At 45.7% G+C, this 17194-nt stretch overlaps 1 protein-coding gene across 1 annotated transcript in view; it reads right to left on the minus strand.

The window, feature by feature from the left end:
- EPHA5 (EPH receptor A5) overlaps positions 1 to 17194 on the minus strand; it is a 362633-nt gene that overhangs the window by 13583 nt on the left and 331856 nt on the right. Inside the window, exons 15-16 of the mRNA XM_063131415.1 lie at positions 8245 to 8438; positions 3823 to 3978 (exon numbers count right to left, since the gene is read on the minus strand). Coding sequence (XP_062987485.1) covers positions 3823 to 3978; positions 8245 to 8438 — 350 coding nt within the window. The remainder of the gene's footprint in view (positions 1 to 3822; positions 3979 to 8244; positions 8439 to 17194) is intronic.

Raw genomic sequence — 17194 nt, forward strand, 5'->3', positions numbered from 1 at the left:
TATCTCATTCTGTACAGATGTCAGAACCCTCCGAACTGCACTGTCACACAGAGGAGGGCCAGGATCTCTTCTCAATCCTCCCAGAGTGCAGGACACGGAATAACGGGATCAAGTTAAAGGAAGCCAGACTCCGGCTGGACATCAGGAAAAAACTTCCTGACTGTTAGAGCAGTACGACAATGGAACCAGTTACCTAGGGAGGTTGTGAGCTCTCCCACACTAGAGGCCTTCAAAAGGCAGCTGGACAAGCATCTGTCAGGGATACTTTAGGGTGGATTCCTGCCTTGAGCAGGGGGTTGGACTCGATGGCCTTGTAGGCCCCTTCCAACTCTGCTATTCTATGATTCTATGAATCTGGCCTAGTTCATGACCCGTTTCCTAAGTTCTTATGGCTCCATGGACAGTAGAGTGCTCCAAGGCCCCTTGTTTCAGACTAAAAGGCAGAATACGTGTTCTTAATATTCCATTCTTGAATAGTAGTGTTCTCCCAATGTTTACACTGCTATGTAGTTAGGGTAAAAAATAAGGCAAAAGAGGTGTGGGGGAGTGAGGGGAAAGCCAGTTTTCAGGAAATTCTGTAGTATGAGGATCTGGTGGTTGAGAACTCATGATGAAAAGAACCACAAAAGCTTGTGACATAAACATGGTGAGGGAAAAACAGAAAGAAACTGGAGTCTTACTTCTGCTACTATTCAGGTCTACTTTGGTAGCAGAGTTGCTGTTAGGAACCAGCACCACACAGGAGTGGTTAGCCACTTTCATTCAGTGGCACCAACATAGTTTTGGCTGATTTTAAGCAGGCCAGAGAAGCTACTCATTTTCATAGTGAAGGCTAAGTGTTCCTTGGCAAGGCTAACATTTGCTCAAACCATAACGCATTTCCTCTTAGGGCATATCTATACTGTAAACATGTCATATTGGGATTTCCCTCCAAAGAATCCTGGGAGTTGTAGTTTGTTTGGTGTGTCAGGAACACCCCGCTAAAGACCCCATGGCTTCCACAAACACAGAACAACAGATTCTGGGATTCTTTGGGGAAAGATGATGACTATTCAGCCTGTTGCGTCTGCAGTGTAAATGCACCATTAGTCTCTGTGGGACTTGCTGCAGTTTCTGCATGTAATGTGACAGTGAACCCCTGGGAAACTCCACTCAAATGAGATCCTTATAACCATACTCAAAATGTATTGCAGGGAACCTGAAACCTATTGGACTGCATTCTAAATAAAGTATTTAGGAGCTGTGATTAAAACTTCACTCAAACCAGAGAAGGTCCTGCTTCATAAGTTTAATTCATTCTTGAGACAGATACATTCCAAGGGGAATCAAGCTTCAGCAAGTGAAGAACAAAACAAATCCCAATAGGTATTAATTGGTTGGATTTGATTCTATTGTGTTAGTTTGTACACATTGGATAGTTGAGATTTTTGAAAGCACCTCTGGGGCATAATTTCTGAAAGTAACCTACTTTTGTGTCACCCAAGGGGAAACGTAGTATCAAGTGTTAAAATCTGAATAAATGCCGAAGTAATGTACAGGCACAAATACATGTACATGTCACTTAAGAGAAATGCAAAAAGCATTTACTACACCAGTTTTAGAGTTCTTGGTATATTCCACAGGATTAGATTCAACTGAGCAAAGTAGTACATGCAAAAATATAGGACACACCTGACCCAAATGACAAACTGCCTTCTTTGAATGGCAGAGTTCTTTCGACTCTTGTTGGAAGAACTCATCCACAATACAGTAAACACAGTATCAGGCTACTCCAAATTAACAGAAACGGTGTAAGCATTTAGAACACACAACATCTTTTGCATTTCTCCTTTTAACCATTAAGACTAAACCATAGACCTTTTTTCCTTAATTGAAATTCTGCCATTATCATGTGAGCACAAGGAGGTGGAAATCTCAGCCAGGCCATAAATATGGTAATTTTGAGAGTAGACCTCACTGACCAGTGGAGCTGCAGGCTGAGCAGGATCTGTGATACCTCAATAAAATGCAATACAATTCAGAAACAGAAACAATGAGCAGGACAGATCCAGTTTTTCTTGACCACTGCTTCATTTTTGATTAGATTTTGCACACAACTGTCAGTGTTTGTGTATCAAGGTCAATCAAGGGCCCTTATTTTCCCGTGATAGAATTCAAAATGGTGAATCCAGGCCTCAGCATTTGCTGCACAATATTGGAATCTCCTCATGAGTTGTAAACAGAAGGTCACCCACGATTATTTGGAATCACTCTGATTCTGCTCCATTGGCTTTTGATGGAGAAAGGAACTAATTCACTCTGTTGGCGTTGACCATTTGAGTCTGAAATGGCTTCCATAATTCACTCTACAATTATCCCCCTTTCTCTTATCTGATACAGACGCAGGGAAGGTCAAGTGTCTTTAGTGCAGCCAGAGAGCTGTGACAGACTCCCTGCATTCAACAGCCTGAAAGATTCCCCCCCCTTTTTTAATGGTCCCTCTGTATTTGCATAAAAGTGTTCTGATGGGAGGAAATTAAATGAACCACACATCCCTAATTGCATCTCAGACCCTTGGGGTGCCTAGTATGGCCCGGGTGGTACTTGTTCGTATGAAGCTTTGAGGAGAGGATTTTGTTTAAAGAGGCATGCAGGCAGTTGAACACTAGAGTGCACAGTAACATTTTTTTAAAAAGCCAACCCAGCACTGGTGAAATTGACAAGGATTTTCTGAAATTTAAAAGAGTCCTGGTGAAGTAGAGGTGCCTTGTAAATTACACAGTGTGTTTTCTAGGCTGGCTAGAGAAAAGGCGGAGGGCGGCAGGTGAAATGCTTGTCTGTTTCAAAATCCGTTTGATAAAAATAAATACTGTGCGCCCCTATGCCACAGCTCACTGTCTAAGATGCAGGCAAGAGAAGATCTTTTAAAAGAAAAGTCTCCTCTCACGGGGCTGCTTCTCTGCTGTGACATTCCACACAAACCTCCTAACCCCCTGGCATCTCAGACTATTAGATGTCAGGTGCGAGGGATTCTCTTAGCGTTCCGGCTGTGTTAGATACTCCTGCATTTGACAATCTCAGATGCAGGCAGGGAATATACTTCAGTTTTTATTTTCTTCTTTCCTGTCATGGGATCTCTTCTCTGAAGAAAGTCTTCCCATGGGATTGTTTCTCTGCTTCTGCAGAGAAGTGATCCCATGAGGGGAAGGTTAAATTAAAGAGAGTCTTGAATGTGTCATGACCTCCAAGCATGAGGAGGTAAGGAAAACCATCTTCCCCTCCTTAGAATGGAGGCATCCCTGTATTTCTGTACTGCAGAAGGCAATGGGCCCTGGATCTGCTCCAGAACCGTTTCCACACCCCACCCGCCCAAGAAGCTGTGGTTCTAACCTGGATAGCAGAGGGGATGGAATATGCCACCGTCCTTCCAAAACATGTATATCTAAAGTGCTTGTGAAGTCAAGACTGATGCATGCAACAAAGGACCATCTTCTTCAAAACTCTCACAGTTACACCATGGAGGAATCAGGATGAGAATGCCTTTGTTACATGAAAAGGCCAAAGCACCTGTACAAATTGGGATGCTGATGCCATGTTCAAACTCAAGAGCTAGTTTATTAAAGCAAAGGAATGGATGTGTTGTCAACAACGGTGGTAGCCACATGTTCAACTCTCCCGCTGGTCTGTATAGAGGACATAAATGGTGAGGCGACCCTAGAATCAGATGATAGTGTTCCAAAAAGTAAAACGCTTCCAATTGTCCTCTACCTTTACTCTCTATCTGGCTTCCAACTAACAGGCTTCTCCCTAATTTCAATGAAAATGATCAGGAAAGCTACTCACTCCAAGGTCACCTGAGCCACAGCGTCCATGGAACTGTATCCATTTTCCATGAAAATCTCTGTATACCGTCCCATTTTGATGGCTTCCAGCCATTCACCTACAGATCTGTAGACACCATTTCCCAGTGGGCTGTGTTCACCTAATAAATTTGAAACTCTAAAAAAAGAAACCAAGATACACATTAAGACAAACACTAAAAACCAACATAAAACAATCACTTATTTGGGTATTACACTTCAGGCATAAAATTGTTTTGCTCAGAGTAAGAGCAGTAGGTTACCCAGTGATCTTGAAGTATCGAAGATTGACTTCTGCACTAGTTAACATCAAAGAGTACTTTATGTAGAGTTGAAAAGGAAAGGAAAGGAACCTCTCGTGCAAGCACTTGAGTCATTGCTGACTCCTAGAAGGACGCCTGCTTTCACTGACGTTTTCTTGGCAGACTTTATAGCGGGGTGGTTCGCCATTGCCTTCCCCAGTCGCAGTTCCCTTTCCCCCAGCTAGCTGGGTCCTCATTTTACCAATCTCGGAAGGATGGAAGGCTGAGTCGACCAGAGCCGGCTGCCTGAGAACCAGCTTCCGCTGGGATCGAACTCAGGCCGTGGGGAGAGTTTCGGCTGCAGTAACTGCCGCTTACCACTCTGCGCCACACAAGGCTCTTATGTAGAGTTGACCTGGATCAATTTTTTCAGCTTGAAAGCAGTGATTTCAGGAGGCGATCCATCCCTGGCCCCACCCCCATCCCTTAATCTTACCTTTGCGTGGTTGTTTGCTACTATTCACAGGCCCAGATTCCCTTCTGCTGCTATTTTTGCATCCATTTTTCTCTGCTTCATTCAGGCTCAAGTGATTCCATCCAATCAGAGACTACATACTGGAGGTGATTTTATCATAATACTATGCAGCTGCTCAGACTTGGTGACTTGCTGACATCACCAAGAACCAAGGTAGGCCATTTAAACTGCGGGAAAGCGCGACATCACTCTTGCAAAAGTGATGTCCCTCCCTGTCAGTCCCACCTCTACCTCACAAGTCAAAACACCCAAAACAAAAGGGTGGCAGCGATGGGTTTCTAGAGAAGCAGACATGCTTTCCAGTATGCCTGACCCCTGAGCTTGAAATGACAATTCTGAGAATGGCCAGGAGTGGGATTCCCCATAGGGATCATGCATCTCTGTAGTTTTCTTTGGGGAACAGTAAGAGAAGAGGGGAGCCATATTCCGTTTTGTAAACAGTCCTGTCAAATGCTTGCAAAACCCAATTGGGGCTTTCGCGCAATACTAGTTATTATTATTATTATTATTATTATTATTATTATTATTTATTTATTTATATAGCACCATCAGTGTAGTAGTGCAAGATGAACCCACAAAGTGTTTTCAGCCTGCCCCTATGCCTTAAGGTCCAGGAGATCCCCCCTCCCCTGGATCAAAGGCTATGTTTAAGCCTCTTGTGTGTTTGTGCTGGGTTTCGGTGGCTGGGGCAAAGCCAATGTGGACAGAGTTTTTAGCACCTGTCACATAGCCACCCATTTTTAAATTTTAGATGCACTTATTTTAAAGCTGGCCTGCACAACATGTGATCCATCAAGCTGAACGCAACCCACTGGCAACACATCATTATGGATTTCTTCTCTGATTTCCTCGAACACAATTATCTGTGTGGTCCAATTTGCACGTCACAATAGGAAGGAAAGGAACCTCTCATGCAAGCACTGAGTCATTACTGACTCTTGAAGGGACGCCAGCTTTCGCTGACGTTTTCTTGGCAGGCCTTATAGCGGGGTGGTTTGCCGTTGCCTTCCCTGGCCGTTATTCCCTTTCCCCCAGTTAACTGGGTACTCATTTTACCGACCTCGGGAGGATGGAAGGCTGAATCGACCCGAACCGGCTGCCTGAAACCAGCTTCCGCCGGGATCAAACTCAGGCCTTGGGGAGAGTTTTGGCTTCAGAAGTGCTGCTTTACCTCTCTGCGCCACATGAGACTCATGTCACAATAAGCAGCCCTCAAATTAAGCTCATCAGCAGAGTGGCGTTTATTTCATCCATTTGTTGTTGTTTTAAAAAGAATATCAGGGAAATGTGCCCAAATTTGCTAAAGCACAGTAAGTACTGCGCTTACTCATAGTAACTACTACACATAAGATCGCAAGGAGGTACCAGATTTTTGCCGCTCTTGCCAGGCAGCTCTGTAGCCCTTTTTGACAAGCCATGTGCAAGACAACGTGCCAGGTTCACATGTCATAGCAAGCCACTCTGCCACAAACAACGCTGATAGCCCCACCGTGGGTTGTTCTGTCGTGCAAAGCAAGTCTGTGGGTTGCCCTACTTAAGGCAATACCTGGCCCACAGTTTTCAACTTGACAAAGGAGTGTTAATAGAAAAGGGACCAAGGGGGACAGACTATCATATGTGGGGGAGACACACGGGGGGGCAAGGACTGGAGAGTGCCTTTTGGGGAGTTCTCTCTGGCTATCTCATGCTGGGCAGTGGAGTTTGCTTTTTGTCAGCAAGTTAAGCTGTGCGTCTACTGATGCTTAACCTGTATATCTGCAAATAAAATCAAATACTGCAAAACACCATAATCCTCCAGTGACCTCCTTCCAAAGGAAATCAAGCCCACGTAAGAACTGTAGCCCTGGATCGTCTCTCTGCTCGAAGGAGTGGGCTGAGCATAACAGCCTGCTAGGTGCTTAACAACCCTGCTTGCCTTCACAGTCCTAGGCTGCATTTGGCTTGATGGTCACATGCTGTACAGGCTTGCTTCCAACACTCTTGCCTCGGCCCCAAAGCCTCTGGGGAGACTCTGTGGACTCCAGGTTTAAATTAAACAAATTCCCATTCACTGAATATGTACACCTAGATGGAGCGAAAGACAGAGATAGTACACAGGCATATCGGCATTTCCAGTAGACGCCACTGGCTAATTCAAAATGGGTAATGCACTCTGTCCCCAACAAAAAGAGTTCTGCACCCTGTTATTCCTCCTCATGCTTTCTGATCAATGACTCCAAGAAAATGCCTCGCTTTGATAAAAATCCAGATGTTTCTCAGTAGAGCTATTCCAATTGATGCCACTCCATTATCTGGCTTTAATACTGGTGCAGGAATCATTACGATTAATCTGTTAAAGAACGTAGAGTTCATGGCTCTGGCTTCCCATTTGAGGCTCCACATAGAGACGAGGGCATTATAAATACCTCCTCCTCCTCCTCGGCTCAGCTTCCAGTTAGTCAACCAAGCTCCAGGGGAATCCTCTCTGTCCAGGCTGCTTCTGGCCCCTAAATCAAGCTCCCAATTCAGGTTATCTTCCTGCTTCCTCCATCTTCACTGCCATCTCTTACAAGCCATGGAAGTATGGCTCTGTCACCTTTGAAGGGCTGAGGGCCATTGGCACGTGTCAGGGCAATTGGCCCACACCGTGTGGACTGCCTTTCTCCACCCTTGGCTCTCTCAGGTCCTCCACATGCATGTGTGCGTGCACACATACACAAGCGCTCTTAGTGAGAATCCCCATATGTCTATAATTTTAAAAAGCCATAGAAAGCTTTTAAGGGGTTGTTTTAGGGATCATAGAATCATAGGATACTAGAGTTGGAAGGGACCTATAAGGCCATCAAGTCCAACCCCCTGTTCACTGCAGGAATCTACCTTAAAGCATCCCTGACAGTTGGCTGTCCAGATGCCTCTTGAATGCTTCTAGTGTGGGAGAGCCCATGGCCTCCCTAGGTAATTGGTTCCATTGTCGTACTGCTCTATCAGTCAGGAAGTTTTTCCTGATGTCCAGCCGGAATCTGGCTTCCTGTAACTTGAGACCATTATTCCATGTCCTGCACTCTGGGATGAACAAGAAGAGATCCTGGCCCTCCTCTGTGTGACAACTTTTGAAGTATTTGAAGAGTGCTATCATGTCTCCCTCAATCTTCTCTTCTCCAGGCTAAACATGCCCAGTTCTTTCAGTCTCTCTTCATAGGGCTTTGTTTCCAGACCCCTGATCATCCTGGTTGCCCTCCTCTGAACACGCTCCAGCTTGTCTGCGTCTTTCTTGAATTGTGGAGCCCAGAACTGGACGCAATACTCTACAGTAAGGATGCTTGAACCTTAATGTAAATCCTGCCCCTCACTACTGAAAAGTTTTCAGCTCACTGAAATTCAAAAAGGTCCCTCCCATAGAAATATGAACAGATAATTTCTAATGGGCAGCCACCTCTAGTTTATTTATTTTTTAATAAATTTCAGTTGGAATCACAGCATAACTAGGGGTTGATCACCTATATTTCATTTGTGTCCAAGTCAGAAGGAAAGACAGTTTGGAGAAGTTATTTGGGCAATGATAAAAAGGTGCGGTATTTCATCAGATTAGAGAATCCTAGCACAACGACAGAAGCATGACATAGCATGGATTCAGGGTTGGATTTTGTACCTGCTTGATGCATTCACCAACGTTTTCAGGCTGCTGGGATTCCGGATGAGCTTGTCCAACATGCAGACAATTTCATCAAACTTGGGCCTGCTGTTCCGGTCCTTCTGCCAGCAATCCAGCATAAGCTGATACAGAGCAGCCGGGCAGTCCATGGGACTTGGCAAGCGATACCCTTCTTCAACAGCTTTAATCACCTAAGGGAGGACAAAGTAGATTCCAGAACATCCTTCCTCAGTGCAAATTGTTTTCACCAGCACATTTAAACAGCTGACAAGAAGGCCTTTGAAAAAGCAACAGCTAGATCTCTGTAGATGAAACATTCAAATGGTAACTCTGCTGTCCACACAAATAAAGGTCTGAAAACTTGTGTACTTTGAAAAATGTTGCAGGTTTTTCGGGGAGAAGGCTGTTCAGCCATTAGCAATTCCTCAACGAGATAAAACAGATTAATTTTATGCATACCGTTTTGAGCTTCATGGACGCTGGGTGATATATACATGTGAAATATAACTTAACCAGTTTATAAAAATTATAACTGGTATTATAGTTAATTTCCTGTACTCCTGACCTTGGATCAGGGCACCCCTAGGAACCAGCAAGGAGGCCATCAGGGTCACACCGGCATTTGTTTTGAACATGACAAGGATTACCAATAGCAAACAAGCCTCTCCTGATGAGCATGCAATGACACCAATGTCTCCGTGTCATAATACGGTCCATAAAACCCAGATGGTCATGCTTAGCACAGCAGTGTCCTCTGGCCACTTGCCAAGAGAGGACAGGTATTTCTGAAGTCTACTAATGAACAAACCTGGCTTTGCATGGATACACTGACACCTTCAAGCAAACTTACACAGCCATCATAGTTGACACACTGTGCCCACCCGCCTGAGTGAAGGCATTCCTGCTGGCACCCCTATGCACAGCCCCTGCCAAGGTGCACCCCATAGCCTTCTGGGTGAGAGGTCTGTCCCTGAAGGGAGCGGCCCCAAAGCGAGGGGAGGGTTGCGCATATAACTGTGTCCCTCAACCTACTAATCTATCAAACTATATGCTTGGGAGTGAAGTCTGCCCTTTGTGGTTGAAAATCTTAACTGCAAGCTTCAACCACAAGGTCACACAAATTAATTAAAATTAATGTGTTTTAAAAACATGATAACTCTGAAGTCCATATTCATAAGGTCACCTTAGTATACGTGCCACATTTCAGGTGTCTAGCTTTCATGGTCTTGAGGCCATGGCAATGAGGGACAGATGGACAGAGACACACCCTCTTTTAGGGTGATAGATAATCATATGGTTAAAATGTAAGGTTAAAATTTGCTTGCTGCAGTGTTGAATCATCATGCCAACTTTGGTTGAGATCGATCAAATGGTATTGAAGCTATAAATTTATAAAAACTTTGACTGCCATTTTGTTTCAGGAGGGCGGATACAATTTAGTATGGCGAAAATCTATTTGCTGCAGTGTTGAATCATTTATTTATTTATTTATTTTATTTATTACATTTTTACACCGCCCAATAGCCGAAGCTTTCTGGGCGGTTCACAAAAATTAAAACCATTAAGAACATAATAAAACATCCAACAATCTAAAAACCCAAATACAAAATACAATATAAAAAGCACAACCAGGAATCATGATGCAAAGTTTGGTTGAATTCAATCAAATGGTACTGAAGCAGTAAAACTTTTTTTAAAAAAAGATTGTTTCAAGAAGGTGGATGACATTTTCACGAGGCCTAAAACCATCCCAGGCAAAAGTAGAACAAATCCTAAAAGTTTCATAATAATCAAATGTATGTCTTTTTGAGTCCCATAAGGGCATGCAAACACTTCCTTTTATATATAAATATGATATGATGAGATAAGTAGATGGAAAATTATTTAATTATTACTTATTAACAAATGTATATCCTGCCATTGGTCTTGAAGACTTTAAATGTGGCTTTAGGTGCAATCCTAGCGGGATGGCCATAAGTTTCTGAACTCAGAACCATCCAACTCAGAGTGGGAGAAGTGGCGGAGAAAATCTTCAATTCCATGCTCCACCCGCTCCGTATTTTGGCTAGACAGGCTTTTTTGCTTGTCTAGCTGGGGCCTGTCAGAGTGGTAAGAGAGGAAGCTGGGGAGGCCCAAGGACAGATCATCAGCCAGCCTCCCCAGTCTCCTCCTCTCCCTGCCCACAGAACCGCCCCCTTTCCCTCCTCTCTGAGGTCACTTTTGCAAGCTCGGAAAAGCAGCTGGCGTGGTTCTCTCCACACCAGCTGGAATGGGGAGGGAAACTCGGATTCCTTACAGCTATCCCCTCTTCTAGTCCTTCCCCCAACCAGATGGTTCCTGGTGGCCTTATCAGCTTGCTCTCGGGTCTGGTGGTGCCGCTGCTGAATGCCAGGTCAGTCCAAAACAAAATCTCTCTCATCCATGATCTGATTGTGGATGAGGGGGCTGGCCTGGTATGCATCACTGAGACCTGGGTGGGTGAACTGGGAGGGGTTGCTCTCACCCAGCTCTGCCCTCCTGGGTACTCGGTACAGCACCAGCACAGACTCGAGGGCCGGGGAGGGGGGGTTTCTGTGGTCTATAGGAATACAATCTCCCTCTCTAGGCTTCCTGTTCAGTCGAGTGCAGGTCTGGAGTGTTTGTACTGTGTGTTGGGTACTCGAGACAGATTAGGGATTCTGCTGGTGTACCGTCCACCCCGCTGCCCCACAGTCTCCCTGCCTGAGCTGACGGAGGTTGTCTCGGACCTGGTGTTGAGGACCCCCAGGATGATGGTTCTGGAGGATCTCAACTTCCATGCCGAGGCTGCTGTATCCGGAGCGGCTCAGGACTTCATGGCTGCCATGACAACCATGGGGCTGTCTCAACATGTCATCGGCCCAACACATGCAAAGGGACACACGCTTGATCTGGTTTTCTCGACTGGGCAGGAGGATGGTGATCTGGAAGTGGGGGAACTAACATCTACCCCCTTGTCATGGTTGGATCACTTCCTACTGAGGTTTAGACTCTCGGCGGCCTTTCCCCTCTGCAAGGGTGGGGGGCCTATTAAAATGGTCCGCCCCTGGGGGCTAATGGACTCCGATGGATTCCAGAGGGCTCTGGGGGATTTTCCTGCTGATATGGCCGGTGCTCCTGTCGAAGCCCAGGTCGCTCTGTGGAATGCAGAGATGACTTGGGCGGTTGACACGATCGCGCCCAAGCGTCCTCTCCCTCTGAGCAGAGCCCGGTCAGCTCCTTGGTATACACCTGAGCTGAGGGCAATGAAGCAAGAGGGGAGACGGCTAGAACGCAGGTGGAGGAAAACTCGTGCTGGGTCTGATCGAACACGGGTTAGAGCTCACTATCGAGCCTACTCTGTGGCGGTGAGGGTGGCAAAGAGGCAGTTCTTTTCCACCAGCATTGCGTCTTCTCAGTGTCGTCCGGCGGAGCTTTTCCGGGTGGTTCGCGGCCTGTTACACTCTGGGCCAGGGCGAGAGATGGTGGAACCCTCGGTAGCACGCTGTGACGAGTTTGCACGGCACTTTGAAGATAAAGTCGCTCAGATTCGTCATGAATTGGACACCACACTTAATGCAGCTCTACTAGTAGAGGCGTTCGGAGTGCCATCTGGGCCAGTTTTATTGGATGAGTTTCAGTTAGTGAGGCCTGAGGATGTGGACAAGGTGCTTGGCCAAGTCCGGTCGACCACCTGTGTGCTTGACCCTTACCCCTCTTGGCTCATTACATCAAATAAGGAGGGGATCGCCGGCTGGGTCCAGGAGGTTGTAAATGCCTCCTTGAGAGAGGGAGTGGTGCCGGCCTCTTTAAAAGAGGCGGTAATTAGACCACTCCTGAAGAAGCCTAACCTGGACCCGGAGGACGTTAACAACTACAGGCCGGTGGCTAATATCCCTTTCCTGGGCAAGCTGCTTGAGCGGGTGGTTGCAGGACAACTCCAGGCACTCTTGAATGAAACGGATTATCTAGATCCATTTCAATCGGGTTTCAGGCCTGGTTTTGGAACGGAAACTGCCTTGGTCGCCCTGTGGGATGACCTCTGTCGGGAGAGAGACAGGGGGAGTGCGACCCTGTTGGTTCTCCTGGACCTCTCAGCGGCCTTCGATACCATCGACCATGGTATCCTTCTGGATAGGTTGTCTGAGCTGGGAGTTGGAGGTACTGCGTTGCAGTGGTTCCGCTCCTACTTGGATGGCCGATTCCAGAAGGTGGTGCTGGGGGATTATTGCTCTGTGCCGTGGCTCCTAAGCCATGGGGTTCCACAGGGCTCTATCTTATCCCCTATGCTGTTTAACATATACATGAAGCCGCTGGGGGAGGTTATCCGGAGATGTGGACTGAGGTGTCATCAATATGCGGATGATACCCAGCTCTACCTTTCCTTTTCATCAAACTCAGGTGAGGCAGTGACTGTTCTGAACCAGTGCCTGAGCACGGTAATGGACTGGATGAGGGCTAACAAACTGAGACTCAATCCAGACAAGACGGAGGTACTGTTAGCGGGTGGTTCATCTGTCCGGCGAGGTGATGTTTGCCCTGTCCTGGACGGGGTTGCACTCCCCCTAAAGGATCGGGTCCGTAGTTTGGGGGTGCTCTTGGATCCAGAACTGTCACTTGAGGCACAGGTGAACTCAGTGGCAAAGAGCACCTTTTATCAGCTTAGGTTGATATACCAACTATGCCCTTATCTGGACAGAGATAGCCTAGCTACAGTTATCCATGCTCTGATAACCTCTCGCTTGGATTACTGCAATGCGTTATACGTGGGGCTGCCTTTGAAAACGGTCCGGAAGCTTCAGCTGGTACAAAACAGGGCAGCCCGTTTACTAACAGGGACTGGCCGACGAGATCACATTACGCCAGTCCTTTTCCAGCTTCATTGGCTGCCAGTCCAGGTCCGGGCCCAATTCAAAGTGCTGGTATTGACATTTAAAGCCCTAAACGGCTTGGGGCCAGGTTATCTGAAGGAATGCCTCCTCCCATATGTACCTGCCCAGACCCTAAGGTCATCCTCAGGGGTCCTTCTCCGTGAGCCCCTGCCAAAGGAAGTGAGGCAGGTGGCTACTAGGAGGAGGGCTTTCTCCGCTGTGGCACCCCGGTTGTGGAACGAGCTCCCCAGAGAGGTCTGCCTGGCGCCTACACTGTACTGCTTTCGTCGCCAGCTGAAGACCTTTTTATTCACTCAGTATTTTAACACTTAATTTTAACTTAAATTTAAATTTTACTGTTTTAACTCTGTATTTTAATCTTATAATCAACTTTGCTGTGTGGTTTTATCCTGGTTGCGCTTTTTATACTGTATTTCGTAATTGTGTTTTTAACCTGTTGGATGTTTTTTGTGGTTTTAATTTTTGTGAAATGCCCAGAGAGCTTCGGCTATTGGGTGGTATAAAAATGTAATAAATAAATAAATAAAATAAATAAAATAAATAAGCCGTGGTTTAAGGTGTCTTCTGAACACAGCCCAGCTTTCTGGCTTAACCACCATGGTTAAAGCCATGGTTTAAGATGTCTTCTGAATGGGGCCACTCTGTCTATGGGCCATAGCAATGCTCCCTCCATAGATAAAGTTTATGTTGTGCTCTTTTTGGTGCCAGGTGAAGTCCTTATTTCCCCAGCATTTTAGTCTTGTCTTAATGTTGTTTTAAGTCTGCTACTGTATTTAAATCTTCGCACTGCTGCTAGGTTTGATTTGGTTTTTATTTATTTTTTTATACTTAAGTTTTAAACCTTTAAACTTTGATATTGTATTTTATCATGTTGTATTTTACGGTTTTCAGCTATTGGGCAGTAAAGAAATGTAACGATAAATAAATACAGTAAGACCAGCGCAATAACATTAACCATTATGTTATTTTGGATGGGCAAGAGTGAACTTTTAAATTCACATGATATAAAAGAGAAAAAGGCATTTGTTTCAGGCTGCCTAAAACGGTTTTTAATTTGTTGCTTACAGTATAATTTCTTAAAAGAGTATCCTAAGGTTTGAGGAGTCGGGATGGATGAAGGGTAGCCTCTGCATGCACCAGGAGATACGTTAAAAATGTAAGCTGCATCAAGCCTTCTGGGTAAAACAGAATGTAAATCAAAGTAATTAAATATGGAGATATATACAGGAGGAAACAATGGATCAGAGCATGGAAAGGAACCACAGCCACATACAGAAGATCAGGGGTCTGGAAACAAAGCCCTATGAAGAGAGACTGAAAGAACTGGGCATGTTTAGCCTGGAGAAGAGAAGATTGAGGGGAGACATGATAGCACTCTTCAGATACTTAAAAGGTTGTCACACAGAGGAGGGCCAGGATCTCTTCTCAATCCTCCCAGAGTGCAGGACGCGGAATAATGGGCTCAAGTTACAGGAAGCCCAATTCCAGCTGGACATCAGGAAAAACGTTCTGACTATTAGAGCAGTACGACAATGGAACCAGTTACCTAGGGAGGTTGTGGGCTCTCCCACACTAGAGGCCTTCAAGAGGCATCTGGACACCCATCTGTCAGGGATGCTTTAGGGTGGATTCCTGCATTGAGCAGGGGGTTGGACTCGATGGCCTTGTAGGCCCCTTCCAACTCTGCTATTCTATGATTCTATGATTTTATGATCACCAGGACGGTGGGTGGGGCAGGGCAGGAGATTGGGAAGAGGAAGAGATTTTTGTGGGGGGGGGGGGCATGCAGATGACATTGATATAGCACCACCTATGTACATGGTGCTTTACAAAGAACATGTTTGACCACAGTTGAAAGAATATCCGATTATTTCAATTACACATTCTTTGTCTTAGATACAATAGGATATCGTTCGTTCCAAAGGCTTTCTGGAAAAAGTGAGGGTTGAGATTAATAGCAAGTGTCAAACTGCTTGCTCTAGGATATATTCAAAAATAATTCTTTTAAAAAAAATATCTGCAAGATATTTTAAGAGCATTTATTGTGCTTAAAATTATACCTATAAATAACCTGAGACATGTGAGAAATAATGGCATCTGAAATGGTACGCCTGAAGAGCACACCCTTTCACGCTTCTGTAATTAATTCAGAGTAACTAGCAAACCTGGACCTCTACTGACAATTATTAATGTGCATTAAAATTCCCATTCCCATTTGTTAGTCTGAACTGAACGAGTGGTGGGGAGATCCACGCTGTTATCTGCGCCCTGACCGGGAATATAAAAGGGCGATTGAAGGCATGTTGAAAAGAGTAACTAATCCAGATTTAGAGAGTGTGTGTACACTCCCCTAAGACTCATTCATGGGCTGAGGTCGAATGTGGATCCAGCCTGCTCAAACACTATCAAATAGACCACACAGCCTCCTCGCTTTTCCCAGAGGAATCACGCTGGTTAGCGCTAGGCCTGGCCCCGGGGGATTAAGCCGTGTGAGTCTGTCAGTGTTTCTGAATTGAGTAATAAAAATGCATTCATCCCATGACAGCCCTTCATCCTTAAAAATAATACTGATGGATGCTGAATTAAGCCCCATTCATGGGACGACAATGTTTCTGCCAAGGGAACCTGTCCGGCCTTCGTTGTTTCACTTCATTGCAAAGTGTGTTTTTGCTGCTGAAATGAAAGGCCTAGCAACAAAAGAGGCAGCACAGAGAAAGCGGGAGCATTTCCCCAGCTTTCTGCAACACAGCTGCTGCTTTGCTGGGCTAGTTAGGGATGCGTGAAATCTTTCCCGGATTTTCACAGATAATAGCTGCCTTCCTGTACCGCTGATATCACTTGCCTGGTACACACATATCCCCTCAAAGTGATTTAAAATGTCCACCCAACCCAGTGCTGTGCACTGCATGATTATCCCAGAACTCAGCCATCCTGGATAGCTACATGCTGGCAAAGCAACTCTCTACAGATGTGGGTCAATGGAAACCTACCCCAGGGATTCCACAGACGCAGGGCCAGTCTGGGTAAAAGCACTCTTGAGCTAGATCTACACCAAGCAGGATACAGCCCTATGAAGGCGGTATGACAGCGGTATATGGCATGTGTCTTATGGGTCCCAACAGTTGTCAGTGCACTTCAATATGGCTATAAAGCAGTCGTGTGGCTCCTGCCTCTTATATACTACTTTCATACTGCTTTCACAGTACAATATCCTGCTTGGTATAGATCTGACTTTGGAGACCATCCAGAGGAAGAGAGCCCAAAGCCTGGCTCTGCTCCCACGGTGAGGGGTTCAGTCTCCTCATGAGAAACAGCTTTCTCCGCTGTGGCACCCCGGTTGTGGAACGAGCTCCCCAGAGAGGTCCGCTTGGCGCCTACACTGTACTGCTTTCGTCGCCAGCTGAAGACCTTTTTATTCACTCAGTATTTTAACACTTAATTTTAACTTAAATTTAAATTTTACTGTTTTAACTCTGTATTTTAATCCTATATCAACTTTGCTGTGTGGTTTTATCCTGGTTGCGCTTTTTATACTGTATTTCGTAATTGTGTTTTAAACTGTTGGGTGTTTTACTGTGGTTTTAATTTTTGTGAACCGCCCAGAGAGCTTCGGCTATTGGGCGGTATAAAAATGTAATAAATAAATAAATAAATAAATAAAACCTCAGTCAAAAGCTCTGGGTCAGGGGCGCACAACCTTTTTGGCCCTGAGGGCTGCATCGGGAGGTGCATTTGGGAAGGGGCAAACACGCCTACACCCACCCACAGTTATTTTCCTTGGCACTAGCAAGGGAATCTCTTCTTCTTCTCTGATCTCTGCTGAGAAGTCCCTCAGCAGACACTGGAGGTATGGAAGAGGTTCACTTGCTCGTGCTAGCAAAGGAAATTTCAGGGGGCGCAGCCGCAATATTTTTGACACCAGGTCTAGGGGGTCTGATGGGCTGTCAGAAACGGCATGGTGGGCTGCACATTTTGCACCCGTGCTCTACTACTTAAGGCAGGGGTGAATATATCAGGTTCTGTCCCTTTAAATCCCTGCTCCTCTGAGGTCAGGCCCC

The sequence above is a fragment of the Elgaria multicarinata genome, chromosome 1, assembly GCF_023053635.1.
Source record: "Elgaria multicarinata webbii isolate HBS135686 ecotype San Diego chromosome 1, rElgMul1.1.pri, whole genome shotgun sequence".
Classification (NCBI taxonomy): domain Eukaryota; kingdom Metazoa; phylum Chordata; class Lepidosauria; order Squamata; family Anguidae; genus Elgaria; species Elgaria multicarinata.